At 35.2% G+C, this 20,960-nt stretch overlaps 2 protein-coding genes across 4 annotated transcripts; one reads left to right on the top strand and one right to left on the bottom strand.

The window, feature by feature from the left end:
- The first annotated feature begins 5,616 nt into the window (after nt 1-5,616).
- LOC105788441 (transcription factor PIF7) lies at nt 5,617-8,050 on the top strand. Of its 2 annotated transcripts, none has more exons than XM_012615351.2 (6): nt 5,617-5,884; nt 6,017-6,497; nt 6,650-6,748; nt 6,810-6,878; nt 6,971-7,354; nt 7,759-8,050. In XM_012615351.2, the coding sequence occupies exons 1-6, from the start codon at nt 5,766-5,768 to the stop codon at nt 7,873-7,875; spliced, it is 1,269 nt and encodes a 422-aa protein (XP_012470805.2). In that variant the 5' UTR covers nt 5,617-5,765; the 3' UTR covers nt 7,876-8,050. The 2 variants fall into 2 exon arrangements, with proteins under 2 accessions (XP_012470805.2, XP_012470806.2); XM_012615352.2 differs by having other exon boundaries at nt 5,618-5,884; nt 6,813-6,878.
- Nucleotides 8,051-8,676: 626 nt separating this feature from the next.
- On the bottom strand, nt 8,677-13,079 carry LOC105788439 (uncharacterized). 2 transcript variants are annotated; one of them, XM_052627282.1, is made up of 4 exons: nt 12,846-13,079; nt 9,811-12,105; nt 9,292-9,729; nt 8,677-9,015 (listed from the first exon to the last, which is right to left on the bottom strand). In XM_052627282.1, the coding sequence occupies exons 2-3, from the start codon at nt 12,092-12,094 to the stop codon at nt 9,302-9,304; spliced, it is 2,712 nt and encodes a 903-aa protein (XP_052483242.1). In that variant the 5' UTR covers nt 12,095-12,105; nt 12,846-13,079; the 3' UTR covers nt 8,677-9,015; nt 9,292-9,301. The 2 variants fall into 2 exon arrangements, with proteins under 2 accessions (XP_052483242.1, XP_012470798.2); XM_012615344.2 differs by having other exon boundaries at nt 9,292-12,105.
- Nucleotides 13,080-20,960: the final 7,881 nt, after the last annotated feature.

Here is a 20,960-nt window from a genome sequence, read left to right as displayed (position 1 = left end):
AATCTGACGAGAGAAAATATGATTATTATTATATTTTCATGGTCTAAAATTTTACGGAAAAATTTCGTAACAATTTCGTTCGAAAATTTCGACGTTTGGGCACTCAATTTAGTCAAAATGACTAAATTGTAAAAAGTGCAAAAGTTAAGTTCTACATGTTAGAAGTGTCTAATTGTTATGAAATTATAAATTGGGCGTCCTTATATGGTAATTAGACCATTAGTTAATTGATGGACAAAAATAAACATAAGAAATGGGTGAAATAATTTTTTTTAAATGGGGGCATTTTAGTCATTTAGTAATAAAAAGAATTAAAAAGGGAAAAAGATGGCAAAATGTGCTCATCTTCTTCATGGTGAACGAAATCAACAAGGGGGAAGCCATAGTTAGGGTTTTTAAGCTTCCAAGCTCAATAGTAAGTGATTCCAAGCCCCGTTTTTAATGTTCTTTACGTTTTTGGAGTCCGGTAACTTAATTTAGCTTATTCTATCAATAATTCGTGTTAGGGTTCATATTTGGAAAAATACCCATAGGTGAAATGTGTTTATTTTGCTATTTTATGGTGGAATATGAAGCTAGAAATTATGTTAAACAACTTTTGCTAAGCGATTTTAAACGAAAACGGGTAAATTGACATAATCGATAAAAAATAGTTAATGTTCAAAAGTATGTGTTAGAGTGAGAATTTGATGTTGCCATAGAAGGGAAAAATGTTCAGCATGTCATAAAACCTAAGAATAAGTGATGAAGTTTAATTTTCGAGCTTAGGGACAAAAGTGTAAATATGTAAAAGTTTGGGGGCAAAATTGTAAATTTTCAAAAAGTTGGGTGGAGGATTATTTTAATAAATGTGAACATTAAACGAGTTAAATTTGCTATTATAGATCAAGAGAGACGGGAAGATTATCTCAAACGAGGAAAAGAAAAGATAGTGGAGTGAATTGTAAAATTACGATATTTTGCACCGAGGTAAGTAAACATGTGACTTAATGTATTATTTTGATATTATTTGATATGTGTTGAGATTTATTTGAATATAAAATAAATGTTTGGCAAGATTCCAAAAATGTTGTTAAATTGGGAAAGGTGGTAAGGGGTTGCAAAACACGGTTTTTGGTTGAACACTCGGAATAGGCCGGAGCATATTGCATATAAAGGGGTTGTTGTGTGCTGATTCCCCGATTCATTGGTGGTTGCTAAGTGCTGATTCCACCGTATTTTAAATGTGAAAGGGGGTTGCTAAGTGCTGATTCCCCCAAGGGGTTGCTGTCTGCTGATTCCCCGATTCATTGGTGGTTGCTAAGTGCTGATTCCACCGTATTTTAAATGTGAAAGGGGGTTGCTAAGTGCTGATTCCCCCGAGGGGTTGCTAAATGCTAATTCCCCTATTCATTGGTGGTTGCTAAGTGCTGATTCCACCGCATCTAAAATGTGAAGGGGGTTGCTAAGTGCTGATTCCCCCAAGGGGTTGCTGTCTGCTGATTCCCCGATTCATTGGTGGTTGCTAAGTGCGGAATCCACCGATAACGGTTAACATTCAGAGTGTTAAACGAGTAAATTGGGAAGGTGAATATTCATATATGTGGTGGACAAGTTTATGGGAGGAATATTGGGTTTGATACGTAATCAACCCATGTATAAGATGGGAGGAAAATCAAAAATACAAAAAGAGACAATTTGAATGCAAAACTGTTTTGAATGGCAGCAGTTGGGCAACTATGAAAAATCACCATAAATGGTGGAAAATGAATTAGAGGTTAAATAATATATGAAATTGAAGCTGAATGAGTCTATTTTCATATGAAAGAAATAGAGCAAGCAAAAGAGTTGTATTTTTGGAGATATTTGAATTTTACTGAGACAGGGCTGGATTGATTTCGAAATCCCCTGTTCCAAATTTGTAAAATCACAAAAAATTATAAAAAAATAATTATGGCTTTAAATCTATATGCCTGGATTCCTTTTTTAGTCTATTTTTAATAGAAACAAACGAGAACATTGTTTGAAATGTTTACAGAGAGTTATGTGAATTTTTGTAAGGGGAGGTCAGGACTGTCGGACAGTGAAACATGGGAAGATTTAAAGAATAAACTGTACTAATTGGCTTGACCAAAAATTCTGAAAATTTTATGATAGAAATATATATAGGTCTAGTTTCAGGGAAAATTTACGGAATTCAGTTTGGAGCCCTGTAGCTCCGAATAAAAATAAATTAGTGGTCATGACGCAGAAAACCAGCTTGCTGGAAATTACACAAACAATGAAATTTATTTGTGAATAAATTTATACTATGGTGTAGTCATGTGAGAAATTTATTTATTTGTCATATGTTTACTTACTAAGCTATATGCTTACTCGTTTTTATTTTTCCCTTGATTATAGTGATTTCCATCAACTCGGAATTGGGACGGAGTCAGACAATCATCTACACTATCATCCACGTTTGGGTATTTTGCTACTAGTATTCCGGAAATTATGGCATGTATAGACGACTTATGTAATGGGGCGTCACCATGTAAATATATGTTATGGTTCGATTTAAAATGTAGTGTTTATTAATGGTTAAATTGTGTATGTTTATACAACTGAACTTGGTTGGAATATTGAATTGTGTTTGAAAACTTGCAGGAGGTTTAAGCAAAAATAAGCAGAAATGCTGTCGAAATTTTTTTTAAAATTTAGTAATACCTCATACTCTGTTCCAATCAAGAATGCGGGTAAGGGGTGTTACATGAACATCCTTATTACTAGCAGGGTCTGGGGAAAGAATAGGAAAAGTGATTTCACTATATCTTTTACCAGGAACAGGACCTATCACAAGAATATTTTTCTTAGTGGAGCGGTAGTTCTGAAAAGATAGATTCCCTATCTTTTCTTTCATCTCAGGTGAAATACTATCAGGCGAGGCTAACTCAAACCCCTCTGGTAAAATAAGAACAGCACTCACATTCAAGGCCCCTTTCTTACCATTAGCAAGAACTTGTTTCAGTTGCATATCATTAGGAATTCTAACAACCGCTTCAAATACAATATCAGGAAGTACCACTTGTGGAACCTCAATATCAACAAGTTTATTCACTAAATGGCAATTGGCGCATACAATACACCCAGTTGCTTCTCATGGATTTTCATACCCCTGCTGTGCTAAAGTGGGATATGCATTTGAAATGGAAGCCCCGATTATTATATAGATCATGAGCGATACAGAAATGGATCGAGTAATCTCCTCTTTTATCCAAGAAAAAGTATTTCTAGTTTGCATAGTCCAATCATTGATCCCGAAAATTTCTATAATAAAATTAGGTTAGTAATAAACTAACTTCAATTAGTAATTTTTAATCACTCACATAACTTTGTTTTTGGAAAGGAGAAAGAAAAATTATTTGCTTATTTTGAATAGATCTTATTGTTGGACAATACACATGTTAGCAAAACAAAATAGATAAATATAAATAAATAAATAAAATATAAATAGAACAATTTATAATTAAATTGTGAAATATGAAAATCAAACAAAACCGTAATAAAAATTTGAAATAAAGTTTAAATCAGAAGGAAGAATAGAGATTTTACGAAACGTTGAGGCCTGTGAAACACAATTTCCTTAAGATAGATTCGGTCACTCCTACGGTACTTGGAGAAACTTTAGTCGAATGTCTCCCAGGATACAACAACAACAATGATCAAAGTAGTAGCATCTCTACAACGATCGAACGAACGTTGCCTTTTTTTAATCACCGAAACGTTTGAAAAATACTGAAAGGAAAAATGGAGAGTTTTTAGAGTAAAAAAGTTTCAGTCTGAGAGTATGAGTGTGTGTAAATTTCTACAGAATACACAGCCTTTTATAGGCATTTAGGATGGTGGAAAATTTAGAAATAACTACACAAAATCTGCCAGAGTCAAAAATTTAATTTGATTTAAAAATTAAAATCAAATTGATTGGAATTAGATATTGTTCATACATAAGCAGATTATGTCTGCCGAACATTTTCGGTCGGGTTTGGACCTGCACCCCTGTGCGCAAGGCAAAATTACAAGCTTAGTCATTCAACTAACTTTTAAGAGGGTTAACATATATATACGCATCTCACACTTGGTATTTAACCAATGTGGGATATAAGCCTTTACTTTTCCTCAACAATATTTCCAAGTAGCTTACTTTGAGCATCAATTTCTCATTCACCACTCAACCATTTTGAGCATATGATATACCATTGTAAAGGTCTCATGGAGTAGAATATGAAACCATAAAATTATGATTCAACTCTTCACCTTAACCTATTGAGAATATGCCTCAAAGTTATCATAAAAATGCAATTTTTCTAGCACTTATTTTCTACAAGAGTTTTTACTCATCCTTCTAATTTCAAGTTTAAAATTGTACGACCTATTCTTTATTATATATCTAACAATTATAATATATATGTATTAAATAAATTCTCATGTTATTATACTAATAACCAAATGAATCATTAGTATACTATTAGAGATAAGCAAAACTCGATTCGATTCAAATAAATTGAATTTTAAAAATTGAATTTCGAGTTAATTGAATCGAGTTATTCGAACTATTCAAATCTACTCGAATAAGTAATTCAAGTTTTGAGCTCGAATTGAATTAAATTTTACAATTTCAATAACTCGAATAATTCAAATAACAAATTGTGTAAATACCCTTTTGATCCCTATCAAGTTTAAAAATGAGCAAATTGGTCCTTTAAAAAATTATAAAATTTCAAAAAATTCTAAAACATATATAAACAAAGTTAAAAATACTAAAGTATTTTTTATTTTACTTTGAAAATGTTTTCAAATATATATAGTTTCAAATTTATATGCTCTAACATGGAATTAGTTATACTTTGTAACAATATTTTAATTTGACATGTTTAATTTTTTTAATTTAACTAGAATGATTTCACCCAATTCGACTCGACTTGATTCAAAAAAAATTTAAATCGAGTTAGGATGATAAAATAGGATTCATCAACTCAATTAGCTCAAAAATTTTTCATCCGATTCGATCGAACGCTCACCCGTATGTCCTACAATATAAAGGGAATATAAATTAATGAGCTTTTATTTTTTATCATAGTTGTGGGAGTAGAAATTTTGTGTTGCCTTGCAATCTCAATAAAACCATTCTACAATTTAGAAATTAAATTTGTAGTAGAATTTAGGGGCTTATGTGAAGGTGGAAAGGTATTTAATTAAATTTAGGGTAGTTTAATCGGTTCCACAATAAATTCCAAACTAATGTGTTTGTATTAATCTCATGAGATTATGATTAAAGTAACTTAATTATATTAATAAGATTTCGACATATTTAAGCATCCACATCCTCCTTTTCTTACCTGAAAGAGCACAAATTAGATTAAGAATTAAATATTCAAATATTTTAGTAAAAGGAAAAATAAAAACAAAGGCACATTTTAAAAGTTAATCTTAAAGCGAAAAAAATTAAAAATAATAAAAATTTGTTCATATTATATAATTATCCAAAAAAAAAAATAGAAATCTATTTCTCTGATTGGTCGCATAGCGCATTGTTCGTTCTGGTTAAATGTCAAATCTGCATCAAATCACTTGACATATCCAAAAAAAGGGACCAAAAAAGATAGAGAATAAACACAGAATCTTAACTCAAAACTCAAAACTCAAACCTCAAAGACTGCTATAATAATATGTCTTCATTGGGAGATAAAATAAAGCAAGACTCAAAAAAGAGAGCTTGGTAAAGAATCCAATTCATCATCATCACCATGAGCCACTGTGTAGCTCCAAATTGTTGGAATCTAAAGCACCAATCTCAAGAACAAGTCCATTTCGTGGAAGAAGAAGATAATGAAACCAATCGATCTTCCCACATAAGCAACCCCATGTATGAACAATCCATGCATGTTCTTTTCAGTTTCTTTCTATGTTTATTGGATATAATTTTTTGTTTCCTTTTCTTCATTGGGACTGCTTTGATTTTCAACCTTTCTTTTTTTTTTCTTAACTTGAAATTAAGGTCCAACCAAGAAGTTGCAGAGCTAACATGGCAAAATGGTCAGCTAGCTTTCCATGGGTTGAATAGGCACCTTCCTACTGCTTCATCAAAGCCGACATGGGGTATTTCTGGTGACACACTAGAGTCCATAGTCCATCAAGCCACATGCCTTCACACCCAAAACCACAACTTCAGCTTACTTCAACATGACCAGAACCAGACACCGGCAGTCGTGAGCTCCATTGCTGCATCATCGGGGAGCTCTGGTCGTTTGCCAACAGCAGCGGTGGTAAAGAAACGGGCGCGGTCGAGCTCCGATGTATGCGGGGAAATTCCAAGAGGTGGTGTTGGAAAGGAATATGCTAGTGCATGCGCGAGTGCTAGTGATGCATTTTGCAAGGAGAATGATGATAGTACGATGATGACTTGGGCATCCCATCTGTCGCCTCAAACTATGAAGGCCAAAGCCGTGGATGAGGACTATGCTTATCAGGATGGATCGGTAAAACTACTTAATTTGGCAATATTACTCTGTTTCTGCTACTCATTAAAACTAGCCACAATTGTTAACGTGGCGAATCAATTTCATCTAGTTCAAATTATTATTTGTTAATAAAAAATATATAATTTTATTTAAATTGAAATAACATGTAGGAAAACCAAGATGAGGAACAGGAGACTAGAGGTGAAACAGGTCGCTCCCAGGCCACAAGACGGAGTCGAGCATCAGCTATTCATAATCTCTCTGAAAGGGTAAGGATTTCCTTTTTTTTAATGGAAATTTTACGATATGTAACAATTTAGTTAATTGTAGCAGAGACGAAGACATAGAATTAAGCAAAAGATGAATACTCTTCAGAAGCTAGTGCCAAATGCAAGTAAGGTAAGATTATCTTGCTTTTTCTTTTTCTTTTTTCTGTTCAAATTTAGTTGAAGATTTAGGTCTTAAATTTTAATTTTACATTCTATATATAGACAGATAAAGCTTCGATGCTTGATGAAGTGATTGAATACTTGAAACAACTCCAAACACAAGTCGAAATGATGAGTATGAGAAACATGGCGGCCCAGATGATGATGCAGCAGACGCGGCGGCAGCTTCAAATGTCGGCTTTAGCTCGGATGGGCGTCGTAATGGGGATCGGAATACTTGACGATAACAACTCCTTGGCTCCCAATCCTTCACCAGTCACTGCTCCCACCCGCACATTTCTTCCTCCTCCTCCTCCTCCTCCGTCCTTCGTGACGCCGCCGCCTATGATTCCAACGCGCTTCGCGGCGGCTGCTCAAGCGAATTCAGATGCTAGCTCACATGGCTCCATTCCTTCGCCTGATCCGTATTGCACTTTACTAGCTCAAGTACGTCAAATTTACATTCATGATCTTAACTTGACAAGGTTTCGATTCGGTTTTTTTTTTTTTCCTACTGTTAATGTACAGTATTCTTCCTTATTAATAACCAAATCGAAATCAAGTTAAATGGAATAGGTAAGTTATCTGATTCCAATGGAATGCTATTAAGTAAAAATTTTGAAAATTGTTCTTGTATATAATACAATTTATAAGTTTCTCCATTAATTTAAAATAAATACTTCATTTATAAGAATTAAATAAAATATAATATTTGCCAAAGACTTTTTTGTCTTTTTTAGATCATAACATTATATTCATCTCCAAATATATGTCAATAAATATCGAGGAAAATGAAGTCCAAATAATATATGTTCTTTTATGTGTTCTTGAAACTGATTTTTTGGGTGCAGTCCATGAATATGGAACTCTACAATAACAAGATGGCAGCACCGTATCGACCACAAATTAATCAAACTACACAGACATCAAGCAACCCATCGAGGTCAAACAATGTAGCAAAGGATTAAGATGAAGCCTAATGGTCCACCCAATTTGTGAGAAGCATATGTATTTATGTTACTCGAGCTTGAGGTATGAGTGTAACAATGTGTGCAATACGTGTATGTATTTTCAGACATGCCTCGCTGTTTTCTGATATGTCATAGTTGAAATGGAAGAGGTGACCTTATCACCATTGATGGATCTTACATCTTTATAGTACAGGTTAATAGATACCATAAGGATGCTGTGCTCATACCCTTCCTTTTGAGGAGATAATACATTGACACGAAACAATTACACTATTCATTAATAACATACATAAGATATTAGGAAAAAAATAGGATACAAAAAACAAGATAAAAGTAACGTGGAATCCCCTGTAAAAGGAGTCAAATAATATTTCTCTCTTTACTCAAAAAATGGACAAATTAATCTCTATACATTAGAGCAAAGAGTCAATTGGTTCTTGGTTGACAGAATAACCAGACAATGGCACTTGGCATGCCACATGTATGAGGTACAGGGACCAGCTTTTAAACGTAAAACTAGATAAAAGTTTTAATAGAATGACCAATTTACTTTTTGATCTAACGTATAAAGACTAGTTTACTCGTTTTCTAAATAAAAGAGTTAAAATGCAATTTGATTTCTAGTATAAGAACCCTTGTGATACTTTTACCTAGAAATCAGTGACATAAGATTCCGGGAAAATTTATGACACAATTAAGTAAACATGTCAAAATCAAAACTTATAAAAATATAATACTAAACATGATTACGAGATGCAAGATAATATGAATATAAATAGGAATACACACGTTACCGGATAATGTAACCCATAAATTGGGGATCATCTATTGCATGAATGCTGGAACTTGTTTTCCTGGCAATATTGTGAAATACTTGTTTTATAATTACAAACAAATTCATCATTGTATGATACATAAAATTTCCCAGAATTCTTATCAAAACAATACAATCTGGGCTCATAGATCCAGAATGCAAGCTTATGTTTCTCCGACTTTCATTTTGCTTGAAGTACCTACATTCAACATCAGTGTCCAATGCTCATGGATGTAGATATGAACCTCAAAATACCCTCCAAATACTTGGAAAAAACTGAACTTCCCCAAGCCAGACAAATTAATCATATCTGAAACTCATACCTGAGTACAATAACATAGATGCAAATTTTCATTCACTCAGAATTTAAGATAAGAGGGAGCAAAAAAGATAAAGTTTGATCAGTATCATATATTTAAATATATCATCTAAGACAAGTTTACCATTTCTACGGTATCAAACTGGATCTTAGATGTAAAGGACCAAAGACGAAAATTAAAGCAAAACATATTCTTCACAAGTTTGTTCTTCCATATCAACCTTTATATTTTACTTTGCACATTCATACCAGTATATATGTACATTATATGATAGATTACCTTCCCTAGCTCAGTTTTTGTCTTCAGATTCTGAGATGCCGGTATCGAGAGAGATGACGGTTTCGAAAGCGCTGACCAAAGCCTTCACCTTACTTGCCTTGGTCCTTGCAAACTTGCTTGCAGTCTCTTCAATGATATTGTTGTACGAAATTCCCGCAACTTTCTTCTCTTTAAGATCTCTTTGTATGAGAGAAAATTTTCTGGATTGGATTTTAGTACCATTATACTGGCCATTGGCTTCTTTTCGTCCAGAGTCATTTTTGCTAGTGCCAGCTTTACTAGTTTGGATGTAATCGATTTTCTGTTCCTCTGGCACTTTTGGCCTGAAGATAAGTTTCCTTGGAGCAGAGTCCTCACCTCTACTATTTTGATCATCAGAATTTCTGTTGTCAAGAGCTCTTCGGCAGGACTCAAGTTTTGTTGGAGCAGTGTCCTCACCTCTACTATTTCGATCATCAGAAATTCTGTTGGCAAGAGTTCTTTGGCAGGACTCAAGTGTCGTTGGAGCAGAGTCCTCACCTCTACTATTTTGATCATCAGAATTTCTGTTGTCAAGAGTTCTTTGGCAGGACTCAAGTTTCGTTGGAGCAGAGTCCTCACCTCTACTATTTTGATCATCAGAATTTCTGTTGTCAAGATTTCTTTGGCAGGACTCAAGTTTCCTTGGACTAAACTCCTCGACTTTGGCATTTTGGTTATGATCATCTATGTTGTCAACAATTAATTTTTGCCTGAACTCATGTATCCTTGAAGTAAGTTCCTCGATTCTACTGTTTTTGTTATCACCATTTTGGTTGTCAACAATTACTCTTCGCCGAAATTTCAGTCTCATTGGAGTACACTCCTTGACTTTACCGTTTTGGTTATCACCATTTTGGTTGTCAACAATTTCTCTTCGTCTGAACTTGAGTCTCTTCGGGGTAAACTCCTTGACTCTACTGTTTTGGTTATCATCATTTATGTTATTAACATATACCCTTTGCTTGAACTTGAGTCTCCTTGGAGTACAGTCCTCAACTTTGCCTTTCTGGTTATCATCGTTTCTGTTGTCAACGAGCTCGCTTTTCTTGAATGTAAGTCTCCTTGGAGTGCAATCCTCAACCGGAAGTTCGATCATCTTTCCTCTCTGGAAATTTAACTTTTTGCCAGGCAAATTCTTATTATTTGAAGTAATCATCAATGCCCTTTTAGGTCTAGCCTTGTATATCATTTTTGAGCTACTTTTTTTATTTTCTGCAACTGCTTTATCATGTTCGGTCAAGGTATCATTATGGGAAGACTTGGATGATACTGATGTTGACAAGGAAGCTAAAGATGGTTTAGTGATTGTCAATCCATTTGGAGTTGGTCTCAAGCTTTTCTTACCCAGGAATGAGGATAAAGACAAAGGCAATCCACTGGATTGGATTCCCTTCGGCTTGTATATCAACTTCTTCTTCTCATACACATGAGGTGGTTGGCCTATAGAAATTCTGTTTTGATTGTGTTTCATACTCTTGTCCTTAGACGATGAAGGTGGCCTTTTCAACACAACATTATTTTGATCAGATTCTGCAGGCTTGTTCTCGGGATTTGACTTGATCAGGTACGAAGTTGTCTCAGGATTAGCTTGCTCCGAATTAAGTTTATTAACATTCTCTTGATCCATCGAATGAGAAACTCCCTTTAGGTTCTCAGTCACTTTGGCATTCTTACCATGCAGTTTCTCATGTTTAATTTGCTTTGCATTTTCCTGCTTCTTTGGACGATAAACACCTCTCCACTTTTTTTGGGCATTCATGCTCAAATTTCTGGGATCAGATTCTTTAGGAGACAAAGAAACAGATGGTAGCACTACATTTTTCTTATCAGCAATAACAGAGGTCCTTATTCCTTTTCTTATTGTCGTGTCACCTTTATTTCTTCCGCTGGAAACACCTAACGAAGTCATCGACAAAATGTTCCCTTCCTTCCTTTCCAGGCCATCAGAATTCTGTTTGCCACTCAGACATGCCTGCTTTACAAGAGAGGATGGCTTTGATTCAGGCTTCAGCTTTGAATCTTTTACATGTGCAACTACATAGTCAGTTTTATTGAGAGATAATAACTCTTGTTCCTGTAAGACGGATTCTTTTTCGGTCCAAGATGATACTTCACTTTCAACGCAATTGGGTTTCTGGCTCTCGGAATCAGTAGAAGGCTTCACACAAACTTGTCGATTCTTCTCTCCTCTCGGTGATTTAGTTTCAGCATTTTCTTCTTCCTCTTTTGCTTCACCTTCTGCTGCCACAGCTTCAATGTTAACCGAATCTTCGTGAGAAGGATACTTGGGTTTCTGAAGCTCGGCATCATAGGAAAACTTGACACTAACTTTGGAGTTCTTTGTATCAGTTAAATCTTCTTCATCGTTTTCCAAATCGTGTCCTCCTTGTGTTTGTGCAGTCTTGACAACAAGAGGATCATCAGCTTCCTCAATTTTCGAATCCAGAGAAACCTTAACACTAATTGCTGATTTCTTCCTCCTCTCCCCGGCATTGCTTTCGGAGACCCTTTCCAGATTTCTGATTGCAGCTCGTTCTTGCGCAATCACTTTACGCAGAGGACTCCTAGGGATCTTTGACTCAGGTCCAGGAGACAAACCTGTTCCATATTTACAAAAATCATGACAAGAACCCAGTGAAGCATGGAGATACCGCGAAAGAACCGTTAATCCACCACCTGGCATGATCACCTTCCCAGTAGATTTCCTCCTTGGAGGTACATTTCTGAGCTTATCTATCCTTCGGATAGCTGGGATGTCGATTAATGCATCGGCAATTATCATGCCTTAAATATCTGCAGCAGATGAAAAAGATTTCAGGTTAAAAGCACTTGCATTGCCACATATGAAGACACGGAAACAATAGTCTCATGCAAGAGGTTTTCAACTAACAATGAGAAAGAAACTATGTTACTCAGACTCAGATAGAAGCATCTGATACAAACATATTCAATTCTTTTTAAGAAAGTTGAATGTATTTTGCTTGAAGCGCCTTTGTCCGACACTTGTGTCCTAACACACATTTAGACATGAGTTAGGGGATACAAGCCAAGAAAAAATTGAACATACTCATGTCAGATACGTACTTGTATTTGACATTAACACTCGAATCCGAGTAACAAAGATTTAAGCAATAACTACACCAACTTTTGTCCCTACTGCTAGAAAACAATTCATGGTAAGGTAAGCTTAGTCAACCAAATTATTGTTAAAAAGATCATTTTCAAAGACCAAAAAGTTATTTTCTTTTTGGCAAACATTAAAGCTTGCACATTGCAAAGAACCCAAATGAATTGAAAATATTACTGGCAATTCCTTCCAACATATTGATCAAAAATTAAACAAATTTTCTCAGCAACCAAACAAAGCATTTATGAAGGAAACAAAGAAGAACCCCAATTGTAATTGGCATATTAAAAGATTAAATTTCATAATTAGAACAGAGACAGACCATTGGCAATTGCAAATCCTAACATACCCAGAGCTCAGATTAAGAGAAAAAGAAAATGACAACTAGAGGAAAGAAAGATCAAACCTTGGTGTTATTCGCAAGTTTACAAGGATGGAAATGGGGTTTGGCAATGCAAACGTAAGCTTCCCAAAGGCCAAGGAAAAAAAAGGGAAAGATCTACGGACCATTTCTGTTGATATTCTATTTTTGACAAATAGAAACGTCTTTGCTGAAAATTGAAATCTTTTAATAATGGATTTCTTCTTTCTTTTGCAAGAATTAAATTTTCCAGGGAGAAAAAACAGGGGATCCCACCAATATCCAAAACCATGAAAAATGATGGGTTCTTCTTAGTAATTAGTAATTTTGTTTATTTTTGGCCATTCAATATTCTTTTTTTTTATTTTGATTATTATCAAGAAAATTTTGGATTAATTTAGGTATATATTTACACATATAACTAAAATATTTTATATTAAAATATATATAAATAAATTTATTTGTGGATAAATTTAGCCTTAAATATTTACATATTTTGTTAATTTGACATCTATTCTTTATTAAGTTAAATTTAAACTTCAACTTTTCGAAAAGAGTCAAATTACTTTTTTTACAGAAGTCATGGCTAAAATATTAATGTTTTTTTAATAATATTGATATGGTAGTCTACCTTGTAGCATGAAATTAGGGTTTTCTTGTCTGCCGTGTCGCACGAAATTCAAATCTAGGGCTTTGAGTTTTCTGCCGATTAAAGGTGGAAAATTACTAGAAGACAAAGGTGAGTCATGGCCAATGTAGAACTGGTAGATACGGAGCTAGCCAATCTCAATATCATAGATGAAGAGGAAGATCCCATGGTGGTTTTGGAAGAAACTAAGGCTGATGAAGAGGTATATAATCTTTGTTTGGTGGGGAGAGTTCTTACTGATTGTGTTCTGAATTTCCCATCCTTAAGAAACACTCTGGCTTAGTTATGACATCCATTGAGAGGGGTATCAATCACAGAATTGGAGAATAAAAGGATCTTATTTAGATTTTACAGTAAGATTGATTTAAAGCGAGTCCTGGATGGAATGCCATGGTTTTTTAACCGTCATCTTATTATTTTCCACAAATTAGCAGGGGGCGAAGATCCAAATTTGATTCCCCTACGGCTTACAGCTTTTTGGGTACAAGTCCACAACTTGCCAATAGGTGCAACATCTGAGGAACAACGCGCCAGCTTGGTGAATTTGTTGGCAACTTTATGGAGTATGACTCAAAGCTAGTGACAAGAGGAGGTAGTAAATTCATGAGAATCAGGGTTCTACTTGATGTTCGGATACCTCTTAAAAGGAAAAAACGAATTTGCATTGAGCATAATAAATTTATTTATGTTTTATTCTAGTATGAAAGATTGTCACTTTTTTGCTTTATTTGTGGGCGACTTGGTCATGGAGAGAGTTAGTGTGAAGTAAGACTAACTTCTGGGAATCAACAAGTGGAGTTTGGATGGGATCTATCGCTGAGAGCAACGCCAAGACAGGGAGGACAGGCCGTGAGCAAATGGCTAAGAGAGGAACCAGAAAAGGATAAATGGAATATGGAGATTGATGGGGAAAGCGGGGTAAGAAGATCCGATGAGGAGATTAAAAATAGAAACGAGCTCCGAGAAGAAGCATGTTTTTTGGGACGCTTCACACGGCAAATACGGATTATAAACACAAGGGATAGTATTAATTCGAGACATATGGAAGACAGGGAATTCGAAGAAGAGATGGAAGATTTACCAGTAGAGCTTGTGGATGGAAAAAAGAGACAGAGGATTAATTCAGAAGGGGAGGTTCTGGGCAATATTAAGAACCTAGCAGAAGGAGATGTAGAGAACATTTTATCGGCAGTTACCCCAAAGGTGGCTGACCGGGCACAATGAAAATCCTAAGTTGGAATGTTCGGGGTTTGGGGCAACCATGAACAGTTCGACATCTCAAAAACAAATTGAGACATATCAAGCCTCAGATTTTGTTTCTTATGGAAACAAAGGTCACAAGTAAACGGATGGAATCAATAAGAAGGCAATGTGGGTTTATAAATGGAATCGATGTGGTGGCAGTAGGCACGAAAGGAGGGTTATCATTAGGGTGGAAGGAGGATTGGAATGTAACTTTGAAAAGTTTCTCGAAATCCCATATTGATGTAGAAATAGAGAATGAAGATGAGATGGGGCCATGGAGACTCACAGGATTTTACGGAGAACCAGTTGAGAATGAAAGGAAAAAGTCCTGGGAACTATTAAAAATTCTAAAATGTGATAATAGTAAGCCATGGCTGACTATCGGAGATTTTAATGAAATTATTTACTCTTTTGAGAAAAAGGGGGAAGAATTCGAGAGGAAAGACAGATGGCTGCATTTAGGGAAGCACTTGAGTACTACGATCTACATGACTTGGGGTTCTTTGGACAGTAGTACACATGGGAGAGAGGTCATTTGGCTGCAAACAATATTAGGGAAGGACTGGATAGAGGCGTAGCAAATATGGAATGGTGGGATCTTTTTCCAAGATATAAGGTTAACCACTTACGACATAATTTTTCTTATCATTGTCCGGTAGAGGTAGATACACTTGGGGATGGAGGGATGCAATGGGGGTTAAAACAATGGCGTTTTCGTTTTGATGCAAATTGGATTTTGAATGATGAAATTGAGGAGCGGGTAAAACAGGAATGGAACTCCAATAGCTTAGATGTGCTTGAAAAGTTGAAAAAAGTGGGAGCGAATCTGAGTACTTGGGCGAAGAATGAGAAACGAAGGAAAGAACAAAGAATGGAAGTTTTAAATGGTAGATTATCAAATTTAGGTGCTAGCAAAATCAGTGATGCTGTATTGGAGGAAATTACAAAGATTAAGTTAGAATTGAATCTCGAAGCAGATAAAGAGGAGCTATTCTGATAACAAAGGGCAAGAGTTAACTGGTTCAGTATGGGAGACAAGAATACGGCATTTTTTCACAAGAATGCAACAAATTGCAGAAGGAAAAATAGGATTAGGGGGCTGGAAAATGAAGCTGGACAATTGATTACTGATGAGTCTGAAATCATGGCTTTGGCAACTAAGTTCTTCAAAGAACTGTTCGCATCTCAACCTGTAAACAATTGTGATAGATTGTTTGATTCTTTTTTACCATGCATCACAGATGAACATAACAGTATTTTAATGAAGGAATTTAAAGAAGAAGTGGTGAGGGCGATAAAATCCATAGCACCCCTCAAAGCATCAAGACAGGATGGATTCCCAGCAATTTTTTATCAAAAATACTGGCATATTGTTGCAAAGGAAGTTTCAAAATTTTGCTTGGATATTCTTAATGGGAGAAGAAATGTTGAAGAGATAAACAATACAAATATAGTTCTTATCCCCAAGGAGAAATCGCCAAAATCTATGAACAAGTTTCGTCCTATTAGTTTGTGCAATGTAATCTATAAAATTGTCTCAAAAGTCATTGTTTCCCGTTTTCGACAGGTACTGGATTTATGCATTGAGGATACACAAAGTGCGTTCGTACCGGGAAGGCAAATTACAGACAACATCCTCATAGCATATGAGGTATTGCATTCTTTCAAAAAAAGAAGAGGAATATCGAATAAAAGTTTCGCTTTAAAACTGGATATGAGCAAGGCATATGACAGAGTAGAGTGGAGTTTTTTAGAAAAAATGATGCGTAGTATGGGCTTTTGTGAGGATTGGATTTTACTCATTATGAAATGTATCACTAGTGTAATATACACTGTGGCGATTAATGGGAAGAATGGGGAAGAATTCAGGCCAAAACAAGGATTAAGACAAGGTGATCCATTAAGTCCATACTTATTTCTCATTTGTGCAGAAGGATTTTCAAGGCTAATTACGCTCGCAAAAAGGGAAGGGAGGCTTTTAGGAACTAAGGTGGGAAGAGGTAACGTCTCGGTATCACATCTGTTCTTTGCAGATGATAGTATACTATTTGGAGAAGCTTCAGCAGAAGGAGCAAATAGCATGAAACGGGTGATTCAAGAGTACAAAAAAGTTTCTGGGCAATTGGTCAATTTTGATAAGTCCCTTATCTTTTTCAGCGGTAATGTGGATTTGATTACACAAGGTCAAGTGGGAAGGATGTTAGGTGTCAGGATTTCTAACAATCCGGAGAAATATTTGGGGCTACCAACTATGGTGGGTCACCGGAAAAAGCATGCTTTTGTGACAATAAAAGAGAAATGTGTGAAGTTATTGGACAATTGGAAGATGAGATTTTTATCGACTAGAGGAAAGGAGGTACTTTTAAAATCTATTTTGCAAGCAATTCCGGTTTACGCAATGCAATGTTTTAAGTTACCTATTACATTTTGTCAAGATCTCGAGAATTTAATGTCCAAATTTTGGTGGCGGAATTCTAAAACAAATAAAGGGATTCACTGGTGCAAATGGAAAGATTTATGTATCCCCAAAGCGAAGGGAGGGTTAGGTTTTAAAAATTTGTCAAAGTTTAATTTGGCCCTGTTAGCAAAGCAGGGGTGGAAACTTATTATGCAACCTGATTGTTTGTTAGCACGTGTTATGAAAGCCAAGTATTATCCGAAAGGGGATTTTATGTGTGCGGGTTTAGGAGCCTACCCTTTGTTTACCTGGCGTAGCATTTTGGGAGCTCGATACCTTCTCGAAGAAGGAATGGGATGGCGAATCGGTAATGGGTATTTAGTTAACATCTGGAATGATAGATGGCTGTCGGGATGTGGAAATGGTAGAATAGAATGTCAAAATATTGATATCAGGTATACTAAAGTGTCTGATCTAATTAACAAGGAAGAGAATACCTGGAAACAAGAGATTATTCGCACACTGTTCGGAGAGGAGAAATTGCGGCACATAGTTTCAATCCCCTTGGTGAGCAGCAGGATACAAGATGTTCCAGTATGGTGTGGTGACAACACTGGGGTATACACAGCAAAGAGTGGCTACAGATGGCTTATTACAGAGGGGGGTACAAGGCTAAATAATGAAACTTCTACTACTTTCTTTACAAAGCTTTGGGAGATCAAGATCCCAAGTAAAATATGCATCCTAATATGGAGAATTGCTAATGACTATCTACCTACTTTACATAACCTAAAAGCCCGTCACTTGGTTGTCAACACTGTATACCCGGTGTGTCAAATTGAAGAGGAATCAGTGGATCACCTCTTTAGAGGTTGTTTCTTCACACAGTAGGTCTTGAGGGGTTTGGGAGTGGTAGTTACAACATGCAATAGAGAGACCAGTTGGAAGAATTGGTTAGCAAAAGAATTTGAAAATCTGAGCATTGAAGAATGTAAAATTAGAGCTATCACATATTGGGAAATTTGGTATAATCGCAACAAAATTTACCATGATGGTGTCTGAGAGTCAGTAGCAGAAGTTGTGGGGTTTATTAAGGCATACTATACAGATACACCTGTTATGAGGGAGAGATTAAAGAATTCATGGGATGGTGAAAATTTAGTTTGGGAACCTCCAGACAATGACACCATTAAAATCAATTTTAACACTTCCTTTAATCGTATAACAAATTGTGTTATCTCAGGAATCATAGCACGTAATAAAGAAGGCCTTATACTGGCAACATGTTCTTACCCATGGAAAAATATCCCAGATCCAGTGATGGCTGAGGCTAGGGCGTAACAATTACATATGCATTCAGCTATAGCTTAATTCATTCAATATATAACAAATATATATATATATATATATATACATTCGTAGTTAATTTAACATTTAAACGCTTATTGACTTACCTCAGATGTCGTCGACTGTTAATTCGGCTATTCGACCACTTTTGTCTTTCCCTGATCCAAATTCGACTCTTTAATTCTTGATCTAAATAAATTCAAATTAAACTTATTTAAATATTATTCCATCAAATTTAGCCTAAATTCACATAAATGGGAAAATTACAATTTCGCCCCTAACATTTTGCATTTTTCACAATTTAGTCCCTTTTTGCACAAAACACAAAATATTCCAAATAAATTTTACTATAGTATGGCTGAATACTCCTAATCTCATATAGGTCCTTGCATGTCATTTATTTCACATTCTAGTCCCTCAATTTAATATTTTCTTAATTTAGTCCTTAATACACATTTTTATCAAAATTACTAATTATAACATGAAAATCTAACAACATATATTTATTTTCCACCTATTAACATCATAAAACTCAAGCATTCATCAATGGCACATTTTAAAATTATCCACAATTCACAAAATTAAGACATGGGTTTTAAAGTATACGAAGTAATGATCTTAGAAACGTAAAAATTATCAAAGCCAAGCAAAATTACATACCAAATTTTTAGCTTCCAAACTACCGAATGTTTAAAACACCAAAGGTGTTCTTTGTTCTTCAATTTTCGGTAAAACAAAGCCAAATGCATGGCCACTTTCATGTTTTATTTTATTTAATACATATAAATACCTAATTTACTATTTTAACCTTTATTTATTCATTTAAAATCCACTAACATTTGTCTATAATAGTCCACTCATAATTTATTTGGTATAATATCAACATAAGGACCCCACATTAGAAAAACCATAGCAATAAAATACTTTAACAATTAACTAGCCACTTTTGCATTTTACGCGATTAAGTCATTTTATCAAATTAAACACACAAATGGTCAAATTAATTTATGAAAATTTCACACAATCAAATTCAAATATCACAGACACAGAAAATAATACTAAAATATATTTTTTTTTATTTTCAGACTCGGATTTGTGGTCCCGAAACCACTATTCCGATTAGGGTCAAAATCAGGTTGTTACAACTCTCCCCCCTTAGGGATTTTCGTACCCGAAAATCTTACCGGTGAATAGGTTTGGATAATGCTCTTTCATTGTATCTTCTGACTCCCAAGTTGATTCTTTAACTCCGTGTTTATGCCATAATACTTTGACTAACGAAATTTTCTTATTTCATAATTCTTGGATCTCACGAGCCAGAATGCTAATCGGTTCTTCTTCATATGACATATCAGAGTTAATTTCAATCTCGGTCGGACTAATCACATGCGAAGGATCGGATTTGTATCTACGAAGCATCAAAACATGGAATACATTGTGAATCTTTTCTCACTCAGATGGCAACAACAATTTATAAGCAACCGGCCCGATACGCTCTATAATCTTATACGGTCCAATGATTCTCAGACTTAATTTACCTTTGCGACCAAATCTGAGTATTTTCTTCCACGGTGAGACTTTCAAAAACACTTTATCCCCGATCTGAAATTCTATATCCTTTCTTTTCAAATTCGCATAAGATTTCTGACGGTCCGATGCTGATTTCAGACTATCCCGAATCACTTTCACTTTCTGTTCAGTCTCTTTAATCAAATCAACCCCGTGTATCTTATTTTCACTAAGCTCGGTCCAATACAATGGTGTTCAACATTTACAACCGTACAAAGCCTCGTCAGGTGCCATTTTGATACTAGATTGAAAGCTATTATTATAAGCAAATTCAATTAAAGGTAAGTATCGTTCCCACGTACCTTCAAACTCGAGAATGCAACATCTCAACATATCTTCAAGTATCTGAATGATTCGTTCAGATTGACCATCTATTTGCGGGTGAAAAGTTGTGCTAAAATGTAGTTTCGTACCTAAAGCATCTTGTAGTTTCTTCCAAAATCGCGATATGAATCTTGGGTCTCTGTCCTAAACAATAGAAATAGGTACTCCGTGCAATCTCACAATCTGAGAAATATATAATTCAGCAAGTTTATCAAGTGAATAATCAATACAAACCGGAACAAAGTGAGTCGATTTTGTCAATCTATCAACAACAACCCAAATTGCATCTTTCTTGCTCGGTGTCAAAGGTAAGCCGGATACAAAATCCATCGTAACTCTGTCCCATGTCCATTCAGGTATCATGATCAGCTGAAACAACCCAGAAGGTACCTGATGCTCAGCTTTTACTTGCTAACATATTAAACATTTCGAAACAAAGTCAGAAATGTCTCGTCTCATACCATGCCACCAATAGTGCTGTTTCAGATCGTTATACATTTTCGTGCTACCCAAATGAACAGAAAATCAACTATTATGAGCTTCATTTAAAATCATCTGAATTAGCTCTGAATTTTTCAGAACACATAATCGGTTTTTGAATCTCAAACAATCCTCAGCATCAACTAAA

The sequence above is a fragment of the Gossypium raimondii genome, chromosome 2, assembly GCF_025698545.1.
Source record: "Gossypium raimondii isolate GPD5lz chromosome 2, ASM2569854v1, whole genome shotgun sequence".
NCBI classification, from domain to species: domain Eukaryota; kingdom Viridiplantae; phylum Streptophyta; class Magnoliopsida; order Malvales; family Malvaceae; genus Gossypium; species Gossypium raimondii.
The sequence above is the reverse complement of the archived record's forward strand: the minus strand, read 5'-3'. Positions and strand labels throughout refer to the sequence as shown.

Bases quoted from the DNA above. Each gene is read 5' to 3' on its own strand.
- LOC105788441 (XM_012615351.2), top strand. From the start codon at position 5,766: ATGAGCCACTGTGTAGCTCCAAATTGTTGGAATCTAAAGCACCAATCT. The intron at 6,879-6,970 runs GTAAGATTATCT...TTCTATATATAG, and splicing joins TAGTGCCAAATGCAAGTAAG to ACAGATAAAGCTTCGATGCT. The intron at 7,355-7,758 runs GTACGTCAAATT...TTTTGGGTGCAG, and splicing joins ATTGCACTTTACTAGCTCAA to TCCATGAATATGGAACTCTA.
- LOC105788439 (XM_012615344.2), bottom strand. From the start codon at position 12,094: ATGATAATTGCCGATGCATTAATCGACATCCCAGCTATCCGAAGGATA.